The sequence below is a fragment of the Talpa occidentalis genome, unplaced genomic scaffold (genome assembly GCF_014898055.3).
Source record: "Talpa occidentalis isolate TD23 unplaced genomic scaffold, MPIMG_talOcc4v2.1 talOcc4.15, whole genome shotgun sequence".
Classification (NCBI taxonomy): domain Eukaryota; kingdom Metazoa; phylum Chordata; class Mammalia; order Eulipotyphla; family Talpidae; genus Talpa; species Talpa occidentalis.
In genome coordinates, this window is record NW_023601543.1 from 46,371,406 (window position 1) to 46,395,112 (window position 23,707).

The following is a 23,707-nucleotide window of genomic DNA, read 5'->3' on the forward strand; positions in this document are numbered from 1 at the left end:
GAAAACTACAATATTCACTAAGACAAACTAGATGCACAGCCAGCCCTCTAAATTTATCTGCCCTCTAAGACTCGGCTGTCAAATACATCTACCTTCCTAATGATAGGAAAACTGCCTTGTAATAAAAAAATGACATTTGTCATTATTTTGGAAAACCTAAAAGGGGCTCAGTTTCTCAACCCACACAAAGTTTATTTGGGCCTATTTGATTTTAGATAGTAAAACATACACGCAGGAAACAAACGGTGGCAACAAAGAGTACTTAATCTGCATGCAGTACAGACCAACATAATTTGGTTGAAGATATAAAAGGGAAAAGCTACAAAATAAAATAAAAGCCATGCCTTTTATTTGGAAATGACAAATTCCCAAATAACAACATTTACAATAAAGCTGGGGAGACAACTTGGATGACAGACTTCAGACACACAGATTGTGACAGATAGAATCAATGGAAGAGGCAAAAAAAAATAAAATAAAAAAGAGAAATGTAACTTCCTAATCTTGAGTTTCCACACAAATACTGAGAAGGGAAGACAGGGCTGAATAACAGCAGGTGGCTTCACTAGGTATAAATTCAAAATAAGTCAATAGTAGCTCAAAAGCTCGTTTGTACCCCCAGGAGTGCAGGTATTCAAATCTCAAACTCATACAGACCCCACTGACTCATTGCTGAGCTGTCCCAAGCTCCAAGTATCACCCACTGCGTAAATGTACAGAACTCTGGGAGAAATGAAGTTATAACCTCATTAAGAGGGACACAGACTTTGATGAGCATGAATAATTGTGTTTCGGTTTCTATAGTCGCCTCTGGAGTACAAACCTTCAGGAGGTGTCTAAATTATAAGAATCTGTCCCAACACTATAGTTTATTCTTGTGAAAGAAATGGATAGAAGTAAAAGTAAAGTAAGTCCATCAAGAAGATACCTGCTAGTGCACAGGTAAGCACAGATATGAATCACCAAGTAGCATAACATTTCTAGGAAATCACAAACTTGTCTCTATAAAAATAATATGAAGCCTACTGGGTTACTTTCTAATTATGGGGCCTATTGTTTCAAGAATCCAATATTTGTGAAACTATACAATTTCTCAGACCTCTTCAAACTTTGACATAATTATGATTTTATGACCAGATTAAATAAGGTCCATATGGAATCAAATCTAGAATTAGTCTAATTTTAATATGAGGAGCACAAGGGGTTAAGGTTAAGTCTCAGCACTATGAAGCTATCCGCAGCCACTTCTGCATGAGTTCAATCCCCGGCCAGGGAACTACCCACATGGTGCAACAGACCTCTCCTGTCTCGTCTGCTGCTCCCCTCAGCTGTGTATTGCAGTCAGTCTGCCTGTTCTGCTCCCCACTCTGTCTCTGGTGAATCCTCTCACCCCCTGCATCGCTAGCCTGTACCCCAGCTCTTGTATACAAAAATAAATAAATCCTATTTTTTTTAATTTTTAATATGATTCAAAGAGAAAACTCTTCACATCTACTAATAATCCTAAACTATTTGGGTCAAAAAATACCAAATCAATGGGTATAAATTGCAAAAAGATGTTTTCTTAAGGCCACACGAGAGGACAGCAAAGTAGCAAAAAAGCTTCAATATGGACAAATATTGCTAGAAGAAAAATAATTTCAGCTCTAATATTAGAACAATGGGCTCAGAACTATGACTAACTCAAAATAGAAAGCTAAGTGTCATCATTCTGGTCCCTGCACTGCCACTATGTGCTCCATCAGCCACACACATGTAGCCAGGGTTCTGAAAAAATCCTAATACTGAGAATTAAACAGAAAATAAGACATGCCAGATCAGCATGCCATAAAACATCCTGGCAGACTGGATGTTTCCATGCCCCAAAGAGCTTAGTGAGGATACAGGAAGACCTAGTAGACTACACTACATTGAGGTGTTACTACATTCAGGTTACCTGGTCTAAAAAAGGTACAATGAAAAGTGCTTTGATTTCACATCAGGCTAGGGCACAGTTACTCACAGGACCTCGCCATTAATCTTTCTCACCTATTCCTGATCACCCAGCAGTTCAGGGTAAAGGCCTCAATTTTCTCTATTTCAAAAGAATTTCATCTGGCATATTCTAGGGCAAGATTAGCAGGGACTTGGCTCCTTTAACCCATATGCCAAAAAGTACATAAGAACCATCCTAAGACAAACCACCTCATCTAGAAAACATGAGAATTAAGAAAGAATTACACCATGCCCTGCTTTCAAGGTAGGGGGTAGTCTTGTCACAACAATCTTTTCCACTTAATAGAGATGCTGCAACAACTCATTGAAATGAAACACTTATGACTAAGCTTGCTAACTTGATTTAATGTAACCAAGTTTTAATGTTTTACCAGGTCAGGTGAGTGTCTAGATTTCAATGGTCTTCACAGTGGTCACTATGATAAAATCACAAGTTCTCTAATAATATTTATTGAGGTATCAAGAGATTTGGAAATCCATTTTGGGTCAAGTTTCTGTGGACGGAAGCCAGAAAATGGGACTTAAAGATTCCTCTTGTTAATATTTGTCAAAACTTGATTATTGGTTATTTGGTGGTTAGTTTTCACTGATAATCCCAGAGTAAAGCATTACAGAACAGAATAAAAAACTAAAAATCCAAAATATATATATATATATATATATATATATATATATAGAGAGAGAGAGAGAGAGAGAGAGAGAGAGAGAGAGAGTGTAATAAAGGCAGCAATCCAAATTTGGATTTTAAAGAAATGATATGAAGTAACTGACTAAACATCTGGGGTAAAAATAAATTGCCATCCTACTTTGCATCATAAACTCCAGGCAAGTTAACATTTTAAATGGAGAAAACAAAAAATATTGAGTAACTACAAAACAAAGGCAGATATTTATTTGCTCTCAGATTAGGAAAGGGCTTCCAAAACTATGGGCAAAGAGAAAATACACAAAAGAAAACACAAATAGGTTTGACTACATAAAAATATAAAACATTTGTATATCAAATAAAATTTAAAAAGCAAACTATCAACTGGGAAAATTTTTGCAATATATGTAACAAAGTATTAATACTCAAACTGCATTAAGGCATCTACATATAAGAACTGATGAACATACCTCTACAGGAATATGGGGAAAGAGTATGAACAGGCAAACCACACACAGATAAAAATGACCAAGCAAAACAAAAATAAACTCTCAGACTCTAAGAACAAAACAGTGGTTACCAGAAGGGGCGGGGGAAGGAGGGTAGGTAGATTGGGTGAAAGGAGTCAATTATATGGTGATGAATGGAAAATATATAGTGTACATATATTTAGGATTATGTACACTGAAAACTATATAATGCTGTAAAAACCATTGCTACTTCAATAAAAAACAATGAACACACACAAATGTTCAACTCTATTAACAAAAGACATACAAATTAAATAATATTTTTGCCTATCAAATTTACTGAGGTTAAGAAGTGATTAAAAACAATAAACAAGTATAGTAAAGTGGCAGTCCACATAATCAATATACAAAAATCTGCATTTCCCCATGCAACAGTGAACTAGAAGAAAGAGAATTTAAGAAAATAATCCCATTTATAATTGCATCAGAAAGGATAAAATTCCTAGGAATAAACAAAGGTGGTACAAGGTCTATACACTGAAAACTGAAAGATATTCTTAAAATAGAAGACACAAAGAAAAAGGAAGACAGTCCATGTGTGTGGGTTGGAAGAATTAACATTGTTTAAAAGGCTATTTTACCTAGATATACAGCAACATACAGATTGAATACATCCCTATCAAAATTCCAACAACGTTTTTTAAGGAAATAGAACAAACAATACTAAAATTTGTATGGAGTCACAAAGGATTCCAAATGGCCAAATAATGCTGAGGAAAAAAAGAAAAAAGAGGAATTGTGATCCCCAACTTCAAGCTATACTTCGAAGCTATAGTAATCAAAACATTATGGTACTAGAATAAAAACAGATACAAATCAATGGGACAGAACTGAAAACCCAAAATAAACCCACACATATAAGGAAAGTCTTTTCATTCAACAAATGGTGCTGGGAAAACTGGACAGATACATGTAAAAGAGTAAAACTAGAACTCTCTCTTACACCATGCAGAAAATTCATCTCAAAATAGACTAAAGATTATGCTCAGTGAAATATGTCAGAAAGGGAAAGACAAATACTGTATAATTTTACTCACAGGTAGAATATCAAGAAACAAAGCAAACAAACAAACAAACAAACAAACAAAAAAAAAAACAAATCCTTAGACTGACAACAAAATGGTGGGGAGGCAGACTGAATAGAAGAGGCCCAAAGACAAAGTCAAAATGTGTGCCCTAAAAATTTCCCTCCACACTGCTCCTGCCTCATTCCTTTTCCTATGGGATTGAGCATTCAAGCATGTGTAGACGTATACACTTAAATATATGAACACTATTAACCCCTGACCATCTCTTATCCAGGAGAACAAAGAGACCTTTCCAATGCCTTGCTGTAATCTAGATATACCACACCTCCTAGATTTCCCTAATGTACCAGCTCAATAATCCTGTCCATCAAGGATATTTGGTCAGTCTGACATGACTTGTTTGATCTTGGTGAACCAATACTGGTTTCTCATGCTTACCATTAATTTAATGAATCTTCACAAAACAACTCTTAGTAATATAGTCTGGAATTTGACCCAAGATTTGTAGACTTCTCTTTCTCGTTTTGAAAATCTGAAGGATAGACATCCAGATCCATAATGAACATATATAGATAAAATGTGCTAACTTTCTTTTTGGTCTACTCAAATTTTTTATTAGTTGGGGGCCTCCCTGGTGGCGCAAGGGTTTAAGATGCAACCTATGAAGCTATGCGCAGCCTGTGCAGCACGAATTTGATCCCCGGCCAGGGGAGCAACCCACATGGCGCAGCAGACATCTCCTGACTGGCCCACTGCTCCCCTCAGCAGTGTACTTCTGGCAATCTGCCTGTTCTGTTCCCCACTCTGTCTCTAGTAAATCCTCTCACCCCGCCCCCATACCTCTGGCCTGTACCCCAGTTCTTGCATGCATAAGTAAATCAATAAATCTTTGGGGAAAAATTTATTAGTTAAGTTCATTAGGTGGAAAAAATATCCCAAGATCACTATCTTTGTTTTTTTTAAATATTTAATTCAGTGAAAAGTAAACAAAGGTTCATTTCAAAAGATGACAGCTCTATCACAGGAAAGAAGAGGGAAGACAAGATTCTTATTAAAGCAAAACTGTCATAAACTCAATACTGTGTGATTCAGTAACAGTCTAGGTACAAATAGGAACTAGAAAATTAAATTCACAATTCACTTTCACTTATCTAACACAGAATTTGAGTTAGAACAAGCAGTAGAAATCATTTTGCACAACCTCCTCATTTTACATCAGAAAACTGAGGTCCAAAGAGGTAGACAAGATTATTCAGCTACTTAAAGATGAACCCAGAACTCAAATCCTCCTTCCAAACATGACTCCTATAGGATTTAGCCTCTCTCTGCCCCTCTTCTCTGAGTGAATGTGTGTGCGTGCATTTAACATAAAGGGAGCAAAAACAGTATTTTCTAATTTCAGTGGAAATAAGTTCAAATTATTCTACTTTTCCTATTTCTCTAAGACAATAAAACAATTATCTTATAATAGAATGTAAGTCTAAATTAATCAACAGTGTAAACATCAGGGCCAAGATTTCAACAAGTAACACATTAAAAAAGAAATCCAAAAAAGCTCTTACGAGGGACCTCCCTGGTGGCACAAGAGGTTAAGCACCACACTATGAAGCAATCCACAGCCACTACAGCACAAGTGCAATCCCTGGCCGGCCAGGGAGCAACCCACATGGCACAGCAGATCTCTCCTGTCTCTCCTGCTGCTCCCCTCAGCAGTGTATTGCAGTCAGTCTGCCTGTTCTGTTCCCCACTCTCTCTGGTGAATCCTCTCACCACACCCACCTCTGGCCTGTACCAGAGGCTGGCTCTTGTACACATAAATAAATATATCTTTAAGAAAAAAAAGCTCTAACTAAATAAAAAATAATTCATTCTCATTACTATATATTATTCTGATCAGTCTTCCCCATCAGGAGAAGCTCCTACGATTCTGCTTCAAACTATCTACCCAGGGCAAGAAAGCACTTGTCCAGCTGGGTTCAGAATGCTATGTCAACTCTAGCCACCAAGTTCTTGGCCTTACATGGGAGAGAGAAAAGAGTTGCACAAAACACATATCCGTATATGAAGTTTAACCTCAGGAGGCAAAACTGGAAAGAAAGGTAACATTTTTCGCTCTTCTAAATTTACAAAACAGGATGGACCTGAAAGGGTGCAGTCACTTTGGGAAAATGTCTGGCAGTTCCTCAAAAATGTTAAAAGTTAAATTACCTTATGACCTGGCAATTCCACCCCTAGGTATATATACCCACAGAATTGAAAACATATGAGCACACAAAAACTTGTCCACAATTATGGGTACTCTGGTAGTGGATAAGTCACGAATTTTCACAGCAGTCAAAAGTCAGAAACAATTCAAATGCCTATCAACTGATAAGTGGATAAACAAAATGTAGCATAGTCATTATCTAAAATATTATTCAGCCATGAAAAGGAAGGGAGTGCCCATTCATGTTACCACATGGACGAACCCTGAAAATATTATGCTAAATGAAAGAAGCCAAAAAAGACTAGGTTATTGTATGATTCTATTTATATGAGCCAGCCAGAGAGGTCAACTTTATAAAAACAGAAAGTATATATGTGGTTATCTAGGGCTGGGAGAGAGAAAGGGGAGAGAGAAACTGGAATTGACTGACTGCTAATTAATGGGACAGAGCTTCTCTCTTTGGAAAGAGGAACATATTCTGAAATTGTGGTGACAGTTCTACCATTTTAAAAACCAATGAACTATACACATTAAATGGGTGAATTGTATGGCATGTGGATAAATTGTGTTGTTGTTTTTTTTTTTTTTTTTTACGTGCCCCTATCATTTTTATCAGGTCACCATTCCTAACTAAAATTATCTACACCCAAACCTTAAGCCCCTCCAGCACACAGTGATAAGAGTGAAAGGTTATCTTCCTGGTTCCCTCTAATCACCTCAGTAAAACACAGTATGCTGCTCTGGTCTCTAGTCTATTTGGAAACAGAGGGCCCCCCTGGTGGCATAAGAGGTTAAGACGCAACCTATGAAGCTGTCCGCAGCCACTGCAGCATGAGTTCGATCCCCCAGCCGGCCATGAACCAACCTACAGCAGATGTCTCCTGACTCAACTGTTGCTCCCCTGAGCAGTGTATTTAAGTAGATCTGCCTATTCTGCTCCCCACTCTGTCTCTGGTGAGTCCTCTCACCCCCCCCCCATACCTCTGGCCTGTACCCCAGTTCTTGTATGCATAAGTAAATAAATCTCTTTTTTTAAGTTTTATTTTATTTATTTATACAAGCACTGGGTACAGTCAGAAGCGCAGGAGGATGAGAGAATTCACCAGAGCCAGAGCAGGGAAGAGAACAGGCAGACTGACGAAACACACTGCTGAGGGGAGCAGCGGGCAGCAGGAGAGGTCTGCGTGCCATGTGGGACCCTCACCGGCAGCCGGGGATCGAACCGGTGCTGCAGAGACTGCAGGCAGCTTCGCAGCCCAGGGCTCAACCGCTACGCCACCAGGGGAGGCCCTAAATACATCTTTTAAAAAAATTTGGGAAACAGAGTGAGAATCAAATCAGGAACCAAGCAAAGAAAAACGAAATGGCAGGTAATAAGCACATGAAAACATGCTCGACATCATTAGACTTTAGGGTAACCCAAATAAAAACCACAATGAGATATCACTTCACATCACCAAAGATGGCTAGGATCAAAATGCTGACATTAACAAGGGTTGGAGAGGATGTGTAAGAACTGGAACTCTCACACTGCTGGTGGGGATGTGAAGTGGTACAGTCCCTATGAAAAACAACCTGCTATTCACCCAAAGGTTAAACACATGATCCAGTAGGTATACATAGCCAAAGGAAATGAAAACACATGTCCATGCAAAAACCTGCATACGGATGTTCACAGAACAGTATTAAAAATAGTCAAGAAGTTGAAACAACCCAAATGTCCTACAACTGATGAATGGATAAACGAAATATGGTGCATACATATAGTAGACAGCACATGATTCAGCCATTAAAAGAAATGAAGTACTGACACATGCTACAACATAGCATGTGAACCTTGAAAGCATGAACCTCAATGAAGAAGACAGTCACAAAAGACCGTATGAATCCACTTATATGAAATGTCCAGAAGAGGCAAATGATGGAGAGGTGGGGGGGGGGGACAGCTAAAGGGTACAGAGTTCCCTTTCCCAGAGGTGAAAATGTTCTAAAATTAACTGTGGCGATGACTGCAAAACTCGGTGAACATTTAAACACCACTGAATTGCACCCTTAAATGAGTAAATTGTAGGGTCAAGTCATTAAAAATTGATAGACAAATACAACTCTATTTCACTTGAAGAAATGAGGAATGCCTACTCTACAGTGCATTAATATTCTTAAACATGCATACATGTACTATTAAGTCAAAGCAAACCAACTCCCATCTTTTGGCTCCTCCTAGGGTTCCCCTTACAATAGCATTCATAGTCAGTCTTCCCAAGTCCACTTTTTTTTTTAAAGATTTATTTATTTATGCATAGAAGAGCTGGGGTACAGGCCAGAGATGCAGGGGGTGAGAGGATTCACCAGAGAGAGAGTGGGGAACAGAACAGGCAGACTAACTGAAATGAAATATACTCCTGAGGGGAGCAACAGGCAAGACAAGAGAGGCCTGCCGCACCATGTGGGTTGCTCCCTGGCAGGCCAGGGATCAAACTCGTGCTGCACAGGCTGTGGATTGCTACCTAGGGCGGTGCTTAACCCCTTGCACCACCAGGGAGGTCCCCCAAGTCCACTTTCTTTTGGCAGGAGAAGGGGTCTCCCTCAGGCTTCCAGCAGCACCTCTAACCTCAGGGTACTCCTTCCTTTGGTGCTGGCATTTGTGGTCGCCAAGATTAAAGTCTATTTGGGAGTTAGTGCTACTCCATTTGTTAATAGCTTCTGGCATCTTAAGAGTTTCAGAGCAGGGGCCTCCCTGGTGGTGCAAGGGTTAAGCATGGCACTATGAAGCCATCCACAGCCTCTGCAGCACAAGTTCAATCCCCCGGCCAGCCAGGGAGAAACCCAAATGGCGCGGCAGACCTCTCCTGTCTAGCCTGCAGCTCCCCTCAGCAGTGTATTTCAGTCAGTTTGCCTGTTCTGTTCCCCACTCTGTCTCTGGTGGATCCTCTCACCCCTTGCATCTCTGGCCTGTAGCCCAGCTCTTGTATGCATAAATAAATAAATCTTTTTTAAAAAAGTTTCAGAGCAGTATCTTGCGCTGAGTCCAGGTAGATCTGGGTAGGGAGGGGGCCCATAGCTTTTGTGTCATGGTGAGTAGTTTCAGCCTAGCTGCAAGAATTCTGGATGCCAAGCTCTCAGAAAATCTGACTTCAAAATTTGATTCTGTCCCTTCTGGCTGTGGTGACCTTGAGCAAATTATTCAAACTCTCTGACCTTCACTTTCCTCATCTGTAAAACAGGGATAATACCAAGGGATATCCTGAAGATTAATGCTTACAAAGCCATGGAGAACACAGAGATACTCAAGAAATCAACTCAACAAACCATGTCACAGGCTCTGAATTAGGTGCTAGGGACACAAAGATGAATACAATGCCAGCTGCCTTCAAATAGTTCAGTGTGGAAATGTTACAAGAGAAATTCATTTTCTTCCTTCCCTATGTTAGCCTTCTTTTAGGATGGCTTTGCTTCTTCTAGGATGACGATGATTCTCTACCCTTATGAGCTTTCACCTCTGCATTCTCAAGAGAGATCATGCTGATAGGGTAGCAGTTATGTTTACATCTTCCATTCTCCAACATGGGGAGATGACATGGTTACTTAAATATTATAGGGGGGCCTCCCCTTAAATATTATAGGGGGCTCAACCCAGCGGTTGAGCGCTGGGTTTTGAAGCTGCCCGCTGCCTCTGCAGCGCCGGTTCCATCCCCAGCTGCCCCCCCCCGCCCCCCGGCCACCAGAGGAGGGTCCCACATGGTGGCGCAGACCTCTCCTGACGCCCGCTGCTCCCCTCAGCAGTGTACTTCGGTCCTTCTGCCTGCTCTGCTCCCCGCTCTGGCTCTGGTGAATTCTCTCACCCTCCCGCGCTTCTGACTGTACCCAGTGCTTGCATAAGTAAATAAATAAATAAATAAATAAATGAATAAATAAATAAATAGTCTTAAAAAAATATATTATAGGGGACATGTGCCTTTTATGCTTTCAAGATATTATCAACATTGATCCTTAACCCTGCCAGGTATTACCTGAAAGTGTTTTTCCATGGTGAAGGTATGCTTATTCAGCACTTTAAAGTAAGTATGGAAAACTCTCTTTCACTCCCTGTTACCACCAGTCTGGATTTACATTCCATTTGAAAAGACTTGTCACAAAGGATGAGTTTGCAGTTTAGTTACCTTAGTGACCAATTTCTGGTTCACCTCCTGATTTGGATTGTTCTAAAAAACAAAAGGGCTTCCCAGAAAAATACTAGCTCAGTTTATTAACAGGTTGACACAAAGTTACTGGAGGGGTTGGGAGGGGGGTAGTTGAAGATGGGTTTCTATTTTTTTTTTTAAAGATTCATTTATTTGTTTGTTTGTTTGTTTGTTTGTTTATACACACAAGCACTGGGTACAGTCAGAAGCGCGGGAGGGTGAGAGAATTCACCAGAGCCAGAGCGGGGAGCAGAGCAGGCAGAAGGACCGAAGTACACTGCTGAGGGAGCAGCGGGCACGGCAGGAGAGGTCTGCGCGCCATGCGGGACCCTCCTCCTGTGGCCAGGGAGCAGCTGGGGATCGAACCAGCACCACATAGGTTGCAGGCAGCTTCGTAACCCAGCGCTCAACCGCTGCGCCACCGGGGAGGACCTGAAGATGGGTTTCTACAGCAAAATGTTATCACATGAAACCCACCTTGCCCTGGGTAGAGCAATTGTACACATCACAGAAAAAGTTTTCATTTTATAATAGACTGGAAGTGAGCCTTTGCCAAGAGCCAGTTGTTTAAATTTTCAATTTGAATTTTAAGCAGGATTATACATGCCCAAGAACATTATGCTATTTTTAGCTAATAGGTAGAATTACTGTGTCCACAACAGTTTGGAACAATCAGGAATAAAACTATTAAACAGCATCTCTCACCATGGTACCTGACCATTTGGCATTTCTATTTTCAATCTTTCCAGAGCTTCTGCATGAAAATACTTGTAAAGCACCCATGCTAAGCACAATACAAAGTTCAAATAGACACAGTTCCTACACTTCATTACAGATTTAAAACACATAAAGGAAAACAGATAAAGAATCTCAAGGTTAGAGCATTCCCGCCAAACTGCCATCCAGCCCCTAAGTGCCCACAGAAGATACATTAGGAAGCAATTGTCCTAAATCTGTCGCCCTCTAATACTTACACCCTCCTCTTTTAATAATGAGAGGGATAATGAAAATGTTCTAAAATTGACTGTGACAACAGATGCACAACTCCGAGTATATGAAAAGCCACCGAATTGTACAGCTAGATGGATGAACTATGTGCTGTATGAATTATAGCTCAATCTGTTTTAAAAAAAAAGAAGAGAAATTGCTCTTACTCTGATTGTTCTAGTTTTTTTCAGCTCATGTTGGAGGCTAGCTAGCTAAAGGCTGTACTAGTTTGGCAATGGTGCCTCAGTGGCCACCATTAGAAATCACTCTAATCTTAATTTCCCCTCCATATTCATCTTTCTTTCCCTAGTCTCTCTTCTGTTGCTATCCCAGTTCTTTTCCTGTTGTTCCACTGCTCTAACTGGGTCTTAGGTCTCTCAGGTATTCCCAAGCACAGTCTGTCCTAATTCACGGACCTCAGGATTAAACTGATCGCTGACCCTTAGCAGCTTGCCCTCCATGGCCCTCAGCAAGTCACATCTTTGCTCTCCTGTTGCTGTTCTAGTCTGTCCAATGAAGGGTTGAATTACTTGATCTTTCCAGCTCTCACATTCTCTGTGAAAAAATTCAGATAATGAACACTTACTTGGCCAATGGCATGCAAAGTCTCTGTCATTTTAGCCAAAAAGACATACATTTGGATTATTCAGTTGGTGACTAGCCACATGATGCAATCTTCCAAAGAATGGGATTTAAGATATTTATAAAACCATCAACATGGAGTCCTTATTTTTAAAAACCTAGCACTTCATCGGAAACAATTCAGAGCCCAATAAAGAATATTTGATCGTTTCTCTGGCCTTGTCTCCAAGGGTCCAATTTTGAATGAAAAAAAAAAAAAGCTTTTGCATGGTGGGACCCTGTTACTAAACCAAGGGAAGTAGATGGGGGGGGCAGGCAGCACCTTAACAACAGTGGTTCAACTAAACCTTAGAAGAAAGGCTTTGTTTAGGAAGTGGTAGAAAGATCTAACATAAAACAGCACCTCAACATACACTGTAAACCTGCAGAAATATGCTCAGAGAACAGTGAACACTGCAGGAATCCCTTTACCCTGGGCAAGTTGCAGCTTTTTATGCAAACCAGTTACATTCCCCCAACAAACCTCATAGAAATATGTAGTCACAAGTTTCCAAGACTACCAGTAGGCAAATTCACAGTATTGTTTCCATGTGCACACCATCAGAGATCAAAACCGAAAGGAACACATCAATTTCTCCTACACACACACACACACACACACACACACACACTCTCATGCACACACACACTCATGCACACACACAAGCACAGGAGAAACCATTTTCTTTGCAGAACCCACCTTTTCTAAGTTGTAGGTATGAAATGGATAAATATTGTTGCTAATAAAAGTCAGATGGTTTGCTCTACTGGAAGCAAACAGCACACAGAGAAATCATAAAAACAATAAGCCTAAGGTGTGTTTCTTGTGTTTAAGCTGAAGGCCAAACATGGAGTGAAATAAACTCCCTGTCCATTTGCATCCTTCTTTCCCACTCAGCCCAACAAGCTCTCAGGTTACCTCCCTACACTTCTGTCCCCATCAAAAAAGTCCAGTGCAGAAGGTGGCAGGCTCCTCTCTTACTTCCCTTCAGGCTCTTGGCCTGAGGCTCTGAACGGTGGGGGAGGACCAAGGTAGGCCCTCAAGGTAGGGCTCCCCACCTTGGGGATAGGCTCCCCACATATCCCCTTCTAGCCACCAACTCAGAGCACCTGCAGGGAAGGGGTCCCTTCCTCTACCTGAGTAACCCACCCACGAGGCCTAGGTGTCCCAGGAGCCCAGCGCTGCAGCCCTAAGGGACAAAGGCCGGACTTCCAAAGAGGAGGGGAAGGTGAAAGAAGTAGAGGACAATTTGAAAGCCCTGGCAAACAAGAGTGGGGGTGGGGTCTGCAAATACCAAGCCAATTCTAGGGGGCGGGGGGGGGGGGGGGGGGGGGGGGGGAGGGGGTGTTCCCAGAGGTAGCCAAGTTCGGTGGGTCAAGGCATAAGGGGGAGGGGGAGATTTAGTAAATTCCTCAGAGGTTAAGAATTAGAGTTGCTAGGGCACAGAAGCCAACAGGAAGGAGACTGCGGGTGGGCTGAGGCCCTGGGCAGAGAAGGGGGCAAGGTTCCTATGTGGGGAGAGGTGATGGCCAGATGGCCCAGGGGAGGCAGGGAAGGCAGGCGGGCACCTAGCCCCACGCGACACTCCCGAGACCTCCAGAGCAAAGTGCCGCGTGGGCTGGCAGAGTTGGGGAGGCGGTATTAGGAAAAAAGTCTGAGAACAGAACCAAAAGAGACGGGGGGGGGGGGGGGGGGGGGGAGGGGGACGGACGACGACGACGACGGACAGGGGACGGCGAGGGGGCCTGACCCCTCTCGGCCCCACCTCACCTAGCGCCGGCTCGGAGTCCAGGTCTAGTGTTGGGAAAGCGCCAGCTCCGGCTAGCCCCTCCGTCCCGCGCGGGTGATCACGGACACAAAGCGGGGCGCGCGGGAGAAGGGAAAAGGGGAGGAAGAGAGGGAGGGAGGGGAGGGAAGAGTGGAGGAGATGCCTGAGGCGCGAAGGGGGGAAGGAGGGGCGCCCTCCGCCCGGGTCAGGGGCGGGGCGTGCGGCTGGAGGCAGCGCCCGGCCGCCAATGGCCACCGCGCCGCCTGCACCCGGCGCGCCTCCGCGCAGCTCACCTCGGCACCTGGGCCGCGACCCCAGCCAATCAAGCGCCTTCGTTTGCACGCCCAGCCCCGCCCACTCGCCCAGCCCTGGAAGGAGCAGGAGAACACAAAGGAGGTCCGCCTATAGGGGGAGGGGATCCACGCCAGATTCAAGGCCCCCGGCCCCTAAGGCACAGTGTCACTCCCTCAGTGTGTCTCTGGGTACTTCACGGTCACCCCGATAAGGGCAGGGGACTAGGTATCATAAAGGTTTGGCCCTAGTTCTCTTCAGAGGTCGGATCTCTTCTCCCTGAGGTCCTGCTAACCAACGGCTACCCCCTCCCGTGCCAGGGCACCCAGTTCCAAGTCTTCGCCTCCGCTACCCCTTCCCCCTTTATCCAGTGGCCCCAATCTCAGTGCCTTCTCCCGTCGGCTGCTGCCCACTACTGGCATTGTGCTGCACTGCAGCCCTGATCAGCAGGGTCTGAGCACAGCCTTCTAGATGGATGCTCCCCTAGCTGCCCAAAGCCACTCCAGTCCAGAAGGACGACAGGCAGGAAGAGATTACCGGATTTGTCACCTAAAATAGCAAAAGGTCACACTTAGCATAAGTCTGAAGTTCCCAAATCACCTCTTCCTGCCGTTCTCCTACCTTCAGGTCTGTACTGGGCCACAATGGTAACTGACTGACCAGCCCGTTTCAGAGCAGCTGCAGCCTGCTCATGAGTTGCATTCCGCAGGTTCACTCCGTTCACCTGTGCAAAGAGAGGTGCTCTGAGCCATCCCTATGGCAATAAACAGGGTCCTCTGTAGCAGCACTTAGGAGTGGGAGATACCCATCCCATCCTATCCCATTCCTAAGCCTATTTTAATGCCTTTCTCAATATCCCATCCTTTCCTGACTAAGAGCAAACCTAAACGATACCACATCTTGGCTGTAATAGTTATCTTTGAGGGGGTTTAAATACCAACCAGAGTTAAGATCCAAGTATTTTTTTCCTCCTCAAGGACCTCTGATCTGGTCTCAGTCCCTATCCTTCACTAAGAACATCTATAAAGAGAATAAATTTTCTCCAGTGTTTAGTCCTTCCCCATCTCAAGAAGCATTCCTAGGACAAAGCACGGTCTCCCCTCCTCCCCTTTGGACTGGCACAGTTCCCATCCTCCCACCTCGCCATTTGCCTCCTCACCGATAAGATCCGGTCTCCCCTGCGCAGCTCCCCACTCAGGTCAGCTGGGCCTCCTGCCAGGATGAAGGAAACGAAAATGCCTTCTCCATCCTCTCCTCCTACGATGTTGAACCCCAGGCCTGTGGAACCCTTGTGCAGGATAATCTTGCGGGGCTCTCTGGTGAGAAAGGAGTGGAAGGGTCAGAACAAGAGAGGCCTAAATTGTTGTCCCTGTGAGGGCCAGCCTGGAACAGTCCATATTGTTGTAGAAGGGCATGGGTCCCAATATGTAAGATCTCCTGTTCCTCCCTTTCTCTCCCAAGACCTGCTTGGCTGCTATTTTCTGCCGGGCGCCAAGTTTCAGTTGCTCTTCCCTTCTTCCTGAGTCAACTTCCCAATGGGCAGTCCCCTCTACTCCCAGGACAACAAAGCCCTAACCTGGGCTCTAGAGACCATATCTCAGAACCCACCCACAGGTCCTCTTCCTCACCAGGTTCTCCTATCCTCCCAATCATGTGATAGATCCTGGGCCACAAGAAGGGGAACCAGTTAGTGGCAGTGGAATCACTCTGGGGCTCAGTGATTCCATCCACAAAAGGGCTCACTATCTTTATACAAGCTCCTCATAAGTCTCAGTATTCGACCCACCAACTGTGCTCCCCCTCCCTTCTCCAACAACAGATTCAGTTATAGCTCCCACTATCGACTCTTGCGAGGTGATGTGGGAGACCAGGATAAAGAAATCCCAGGCCCCCAAAAAGGAGCTTAGGAGCCTAACTAAGGAGAAGAAACAAACACATGAAAACCCTCACTAAAACTAACCATTTCTGAAAAACCCCTCTGAAATTGGTTGTGTATCATCAGGTGAGAGCAACAGTGGCTTGTTTATATTCATGCCAAGTGACTCCCAGCACACTGCCCCTTGCCCACTGCCTTCACTTTCAGCATCTTTCATCCACAGAGCCCCAAATCCAAATTTCCTCCTTTCTTGCTCCTAGTTCCCGAAGTGAGGCTCCCTCCCAGAGTCCAGGATGCTCTTGCTCAAGGCCCTCTTCTCTTACCTGGCATCCCCTCCAGGCCGCAGGGAGCGGAGTGGCCAGGCCCACCTCTGTGATGCCCTCCTCCAGGCGGAGGCCGAGGCTGAGCCCAAGCCCAAGCCGAGCGCCAAGCCGGAGCCTGAGAACTTGCGTGCCCTCTCCATGGCTCCTCTGGCTTTTCTTGGTGCACCTACCCTTCCGGCTCCACCTCCACCGTAGCTAGACCAGCAGCCTACCAGGCCCCACCCCACAAACCTGTCCCCCAGAACCCAGCCGGCCAGACCAGTTCCACAGCTGCTGCCTCCACCAAAGCGGGGCGGGGGGCGGGGCTATTCCTTAGAGGCTCGGCCAGCCTCCCAGCGTCCTGCCAACCCCAAAGACAGAACTGCTTTCTCCTATAATTTGCCACAAAGGCGGTTACAACTGTCTCAGGACAGGTCACTCCACAACCTCCACAGCCTCAGTCCTTTAAATGCTCCACCCCGCAGTTTCTGTCTTTTCCCACAGGGGCCACGCACTTGGCGCTCCCCCTGATGGTAGAACTTGTCCCTATAGCCACCTAAGCCTCTCCAGAGGCCCCAAGGGTTGAAAGAGGGCCTCAGACCCCCAAGACAAGAGTGATGAGGGCCTTATCCTTCTTTGCTGTGCACACCATTAGGAGGAGGTCTATGGCCAGCCAGAATTGGCTTCCTCTCCCCCCCCATTCCTATATAGGATGAAAGGGAGAGGGGGGAGGTCATCTTACCTGGTGAAGTCCTCCTCAGCCAGCATGTGCCTAGGGATAGGAGAGTAACGGGCTGGGGGGACCTGAGGAGGAGCAGGATAACTGACTTTGCTCTCCACAGCCCCAAGATAACCCAGGCTGGAATTATGGCTTATGTGGTTGTCAGCCAAGGCAGTAAAAGCTGGAATCAAGAAAGGGAGAGAAAGGTTTAGAGACTACTCTGTGAAGGTACCCTATCCCATCCCCCTCCAAGGACTGTCCCCCACACTCCACTTCAGTTGCAGAGACCAAGGCATGTGGATTCCTCAGGCCTCTCTTCCCTACTCCACCCCCTAGGATTTCTCCTCCATAGTCCCTTCTGAATCCTGCACTCACTTCTGTAAGTCTTAGAAAGAACTGAAGTCAAGGCAGTCTACAAAGAACGGCATGACTAGAGGTGTGACTAATAATAATCCCTCACATCTCTATAGCCTAATACAGTTTTCCAAGGGCTTTTGCATCCATGATCTCATTTGATCCTGCAGCAGTCCTATGAGGAAGGCAGCACACATATCATTAGCTCCTTTTTGCTAAAAAGGAAACTAAAGACAGGTGAAAGGAATGTGTTCAGGGGCACCGGGCTCTAAGGGACAACACTGGGATTTGGACTCGGTGTTTCTGCGCACTAGTCCTATGCTCACTCGCTCTTGCTCACTCTCTTTGAACAAGGGGTATGAAACCCTTCCCCTCCAGAAACCAAGGGACAGGGGCTTCAGGCCAGGCACAGGGCAAATGGGTACGTACTGCTGGCGTAGTCAGGGGGTGCGTACATGTCGTTCAGGTGGAGGGTGCCTGGTTTGGCCACCTTTAGATAGACCATATCAGATGTGTTCTTCAGCGAGGCCACAGCTTCCTCATGCCTCACATCCTGCAGATTAGTGTTGTTCACCTAAAAGACAGGCCTTAGGGCTAGCAATTGGGAGAAGGGGGTGCCTCTCCAGGGAATCCTGATGGGGTGCCATTTCAGTGAAAGTCAACAGCATTCTAACAGACACCCAAGCCTAATGCTGTGAGTAGCAGAGGTGTGAGCTAGGGGTAGGGCAGGTGAGGGGTCCTGGCCATCAAAAGAACTAGGATCTTGGTATATGGGTACATGCAGGTCAGATGTTGCTCTTGACATTCCCCATGATGCCTTGTCCCTGAGTGAGGTTCAGGTGGAATGAGAAGCTGCTGGAGCGCCACCATCCCACCCTACCATTTGGGTATCCCTGTAAAGGTTTTCTCACCGCCAGCAACCGGTCCCCAATCTGTAGGCGTCCATCCTTCTGAGCAGCACCCCCCTCGATGATCTTGGTGATGTAGATGCTGTTGTCTCCTGGGATGTGCTGGTTGCCAATGCCCCCAGCGATGCTGAACCCCAGGCCTAAGCAAAGCCAGCAGGGAGCGGAGAAGGGTCACAAGGAGAAATCAGAGTGCTCAGTCAATCCCAAACCTAAGCCCCCAGCCAACCCACTGGGCCCACAGGAGGTCCCCCCAGGAATTCTAAGCACTATGCTGCCATGCCAAGGTCAGTAAGGGTGAGATGTGAGGCCAAGAGAGAAGGCTGAGAGCTGGAAGGGGGAATCAAGTAAGGGGTCCAGTCATTCCCTTCCACTTCCTAGAGGGTCACCAGCCAGGGGACTCTGGCCAGAGGACAGGAACACAGAAGGCCACACCTTTGGGTCCTTTGAGCAGGTTGACCTCCATGATGGTCTCAGGTGGAGGCTGTCGCCTCCGAACCACCAACCGCACCACAGGGCCTGCCTCCTTCAGCGCCTCCACGGCCCGGCTGTGCACCACCTCCGACACGTCCACCTCATTCACCCGCAGCACACAGTCATTCACCCTGCAGGGGAAGCCCGAGAGGCATGACACTGCACCACCGCCCCTCCACCCACTCTCCCACCTCCTCCTCCGCCTCCCCTTGCCTGGCCTCCCCTTCCCGCCACCCTCCTCCACTATCTCTCCCCCTCTCAGATCTATTGGGAGGGTCATCCTGCCAGGGGGCCCTCCTCCCTGCATCTTCATCCTTCTCCTGCCATCCCCAGCCTTGCTTCCAGGGCACCTCACCCTAGCCTCCCATCCATGGCAGCTGCTCCACCGGGGATGATCTTGGTAATAAAGATGCCAGGGTCATCGGGGACATGGGGGTTGTCGATGCCACCTGCGATGCTGAAGCCCAGGCCCGAGTTGCCCTGCAGAAGTGGGTAGAGAGGCACGGTACTCACTCAGAGGGTATGAGGGGGGTTCTGGACACACCATCTCCCCCTGACCCCCACATCAGGTTCTCCAGGCTTCTGGGGGCTAGGGGGATTGTGGCAGGCTGCAGCACATTCATCAGAAATCTGGAGGCTTCCTAGCCTGTCTGACCATTCTGGTGTGGAAGCCTCAGCAAGGCCATCCCCTCCCCAGTTGCCTAGTCCTCAGTGAGCAAGGTCAATTAATATTTGTTAGTTGGTTGATTGATGCAGTGATGTGGACTGTAAGAGCCACCGTTTCCCCATCCTCTCATGCAGGTTCCCCCATGGGTCCTGAGACAGGTTCAGGTTCCTCCCCTCTCCTGGCTCCAAGCCTCCCCTCCCCACAGGCAGACTTACCCGCTCAAGAACTATCTCCTCATACTTGAACATGCCATCGCTGCCATTCACCTGGGGGAAGACACAAGCGGTTTCCCAGGGGCCTCCTGCCCTCCCTGCTCCCCAGTCAACCTGTTCCTCCCCTGCTCCTGAGTAAGAGAGCCAAAATCAACCCCAGGATACCTCTTGACCACAGGTGGGGACAGGCTGAGCCTGAGGAAGCCATCCACCTCCCCTTGCTTCCAGCCATATCAGACCAAACCCAATCATTCATTTAGCCCAAATCAATTTGGGGTTGAGCTGGTTAGTAGCACATTCACTGACAGGCTGAGTTACAGAGCCCTGGGGTTCACTAGGAATGATGGAGGGCTAACCTGAGGGGGTGGCAAAAATGCAACACAGCAGGCAAACCACACCTAGCACCCCAGGGGACACCCAGTCACCTGGCCAGGGACCCTCAACCCTTCTGAATCACAGCTCTCCCTGACTAGGGGATGACGGACTCTCCAAACCCCCAACTCCTCCCCCCATGTCAGAGTTGGAAGGACACCATCTTGTCCAACCCCCCTCATGTGACAGATGGTAATACTGAGACCCAGAGAGCATGAGGCTAGTGCCTAAGGGCACACTGGGAGTTAGTGGAGGAGCAGAGGACAGAACCTGGATCTCTAGATGCTCCTTTGATGAAAGCAAGCTGCCAAGGTCACTGATGTTTTGGCCACTCATCCCCCTCCCCAGCAGAGCCCATGGAAAAAAGGAAAATTGCCCTTTCAGAGTGTCTTGTGCACTGTCACTATCTCTGTGTCCCTGGCAGCCCAATTCCTGAAATAAGCAGAAAGATTTCAAGTCTGAATCCATTTTCTACCAGGGTGCTTGATCCTGAACCCTTCCCATTTCCCAGCAAAAACAGGCCAGGGGAGGATCTGGTCAGGAGTCAGAAGTAACACTGGGGCTGAGACAGGAGCAGAATGGACAAGACTACCCAGAAGGGAGAAACTGATGGATACCCCATGGACTAACTGCCAACAGAGTCTGGCCTTCAACCTGCAGTGGCCATGGGAGGAGAGGCAAACGGAGGGGTCATGGGAGGAGAGGCAGTTTGTCTGACCAACCCTCAGTGGTGGCCTCCCAGATAGGACATACTTGTGGCCATTGATGAGTTGAAAATGTGATTCTGGACAGACAAGTCACGCCTGCTCCCTGGCTCCCTCTCTCATCCCCAAGAATGGAGGAGCCTCTTGCCTGTCTCAGCAGGTATCCCATGCCCCTCCCCCACCTTTCCCTGGCTTCAATGCCCCTTTCCCGTCTCCACAGGTAGCCCGTGCCCCTCCCCCACCTTTCCCTGGCTTCAATGTCCTTTCCTGTCTCCACAGGTATCCCCTCCCCCATCTTTCCTGGGCTTCATTGCCTCTTTCCTGACCCCTGGTCTTTTCCTCAGAGAGGATATCTGCAAATCCAGGATGGAGGCTCCTCCACAGCCATGTTCTGCTTCTCCCCTCCCACCCCCAACCCATGCAGCTTTGCCTCTAGGAAGCAAAGAGAAGGAGAGCCGGCTGAATAGTTATGCCTCCCCCATTTCTGGGCCCAGGCCCAGGACTTTATGCCCTGCAGCCCTAGGAGTTGGTGAGAATCCTCCAGATGCAGTCCCACTCTGGTCCCAGATCCCAGAGAGAGGAACCTATGGCTCCTCAGAGTCCCAGATCACCACATCTGCCTAAAGGCCATGCAATAGACACAGAGGCAGGACACATATGCAGCTTTTGTATGCATCTGCTGTACCATGTGTGCCCACATGTGATGAGCCATGTTTTCAACCCGGCTTCCAGCAAGACCCAGAGGCTCCTGGCTCCCACTGGTCCAGCCTCCAGCCTCCCACTGCCGCCCTCAGAGACCCTGCTCCTCCAGCCAGGAGTCATCCAGGGATCATCCTTGATACAGAAACCTTGGCCAACTGGCCCACCCTTGGGAATGACACTTGTCTCCCTGCAGAGCAAGGCAAGCATGAGAGAGTGTTTGCAAGGATAGGCCCCCAGGACAGAGGGGGAAGAGAGAGCAGGGACTCACTGAGAGTGTAAGAGGCCAAGGCAAAGGACACAGGAAGCAGTAAGTGTGGACAGAGAGAAGGCCAGAACTGAGGTCTCTTCTCCCCAGGAGGTCCCCACCTTTGCTTCTAAGTGAGAGCACATCCTATCCCCAGAGGAAGATAAAAGTGGCCAGAGTGGTCATCAGCTCGGTGCAGTCAGCACCTGCCCTCCAGCAAAGCCTTCTTCTCTTCTCTCCCTACCCTGGGGGCTGCAGAGCAGAATAACCAGACAGGCCCTCCACCATGCGTGCCAGGGACCTGGCTCTGCCGGCCCAGCCTCCATTTTGCTGCTTCTCCCACAGATGCTCCTTCCATTTTCTAAGCTGGCAGTTTAGGCTGGGAGTGGAAGCCGGAGTTGTGCCCAGCACCCAGGGGTTCCCAAGCTGTGCCAAATCAGGTTTGGGGAGGCAATTTCCCCCACATCTGAGGGTACCCAAGGGGGTCATGCCCCACTGGGGCCACCAGAGCAGCTGCCCCTTGCCTGGCTCCAGGCACCAAGCCTGCTCTGGATCAAGGAAGCTTGCTCAGTTCGCCCCACATCTACCCCCCCCCCACCCAAAAACACACACACTTAAGAGCTGCTTGGACAAAAGAGTCCATCCTTCTCAGCAGCAGCCTCTCAGCCTTGCTTGGGACTGTCTCCCGTCCACTCCCCCTCCCCTCCCTCGCCTGTCAAGAGCTTCTCACCAGGGACACCACACACACACACACACACACACACACACACAGAGAGAGAGAGAGAGAAAGAGACAGAGAGAGACAGACGGGGGAGATAGAGTCAGAGACAGAAACAGAGAGGGAGATACACGCGTGCACACACTTGCAGCCGCATACACATACACACTTGCTCATGCACATACATGTAGCCACACAGGAAAACACAGCTCATCCCTGCAGCCTTATGTACAGAGACACCTTCACATTCACAGAGATATCCCCACATGTCCATGTGCACGTTCACACACAAAGAGACTGGGACTGAGAGGGACCCATGGCATCGAGGGATGAAGCTCAGAAAGCCCCACATGGGCTCTGCCACATTGCTTCACAGGATCTCCATTGCCCTCCTCCAAACACCTCAACATACATACATACACACGCACATATGTGCCCCCCCACGCACAACACCATACTCCCTCCTCCCCTCCTGTGGAGACATACACCACACACGGCCCCCGCAAAACCTACCGCCCCCTGCCAGACACAGAGGCACCGCTAAGCCCCCGCACTGAGACAAACCCAATTCCCTCACATAGAAAAATGTGCCCCTCCGCCATACCTTCACCTCCTGACACACACAGCTCTTCCCAAACCCCTCCAAATGGAGACCCCCCCCCCAAACAGGAATACACAGGAAGCCCACATTTCCAATGGCCTTTTTGGCTCCGCAGCAATGCTAGGGCTCAGGGCTCACTACCTTGGAGCCCCTTCTGCACCTCAGGCCTCTAGGCCCCCCACACTCCAGCCCCTCTAGGTTACCCCACAGACACCTCCCCCACCGCCACCACGCTTGTCCATACCTGCTCATACCAGTCCCGGTTGGTACAGGTACACTCGGGCCACCAGCCGGGGCCGCTGCCGTTGAGTTTGGGGGTGCTCTTGCCTGGAACTGGCTTAGGGGGCACTGGCCCCACATCTCGGCCGGTGGGGATGAGCTTGGCCTTGGTGCGGGGGGTAGGGGTGGCCCCCGCCTGCGAGGGCAGGGTCTGTGAGCTGTAGCCCCCATAACCTGCGCTGGCTCCATTGCCCCCACCTGGCCCATAAGGGTCGGGCACCTGCCAGTCCCCATAGCCAGGAGGCTCCAGGCGCCGCAGGGCGGCCAAGCGGGTCACCTCGTAGCACTCGGGGCACTTACAGCAGTGCTGGTGCTTGTGCAT

General features: G+C 47.6%; 1 protein-coding gene across 4 annotated transcripts in view; it reads right to left on the reverse strand.

Annotated features, from left to right (window-relative positions):
• DLG3 (discs large MAGUK scaffold protein 3) overlaps positions 1-23,707 on the reverse strand; it is a 65,658-nt gene extending 41,951 nt beyond the window's left edge. For 2 of the 4 annotated variants that reach the window (XM_037512293.2, XM_037512292.2), the window contains exons 1-9: positions 23,351-23,707; positions 19,769-19,819; positions 19,242-19,366; positions 18,848-19,017; positions 18,419-18,555; positions 17,937-18,081; positions 17,175-17,334; positions 15,414-15,570; positions 14,876-14,978 (exon numbers count right to left, since the gene is read on the reverse strand). In XM_037512293.2, the coding sequence (XP_037368190.1) occupies positions 14,876-14,978; positions 15,414-15,570; positions 17,175-17,334; positions 17,937-18,081; positions 18,419-18,555; positions 18,848-19,017; positions 19,242-19,366; positions 19,769-19,819; positions 23,351-23,707 (1,405 nt within the window). Of the gene's footprint in view, positions 1-13,965; positions 14,150-14,875; positions 14,979-15,413; positions 15,571-16,453; positions 16,597-17,174; positions 17,335-17,936; positions 18,082-18,418; positions 18,556-18,847; positions 19,018-19,241; positions 19,367-19,768; positions 19,820-23,350 lie in introns of those variants that run through there. The other 2 variants (XM_037512294.2, XM_037512295.2) reach the window with 2 other exon arrangements.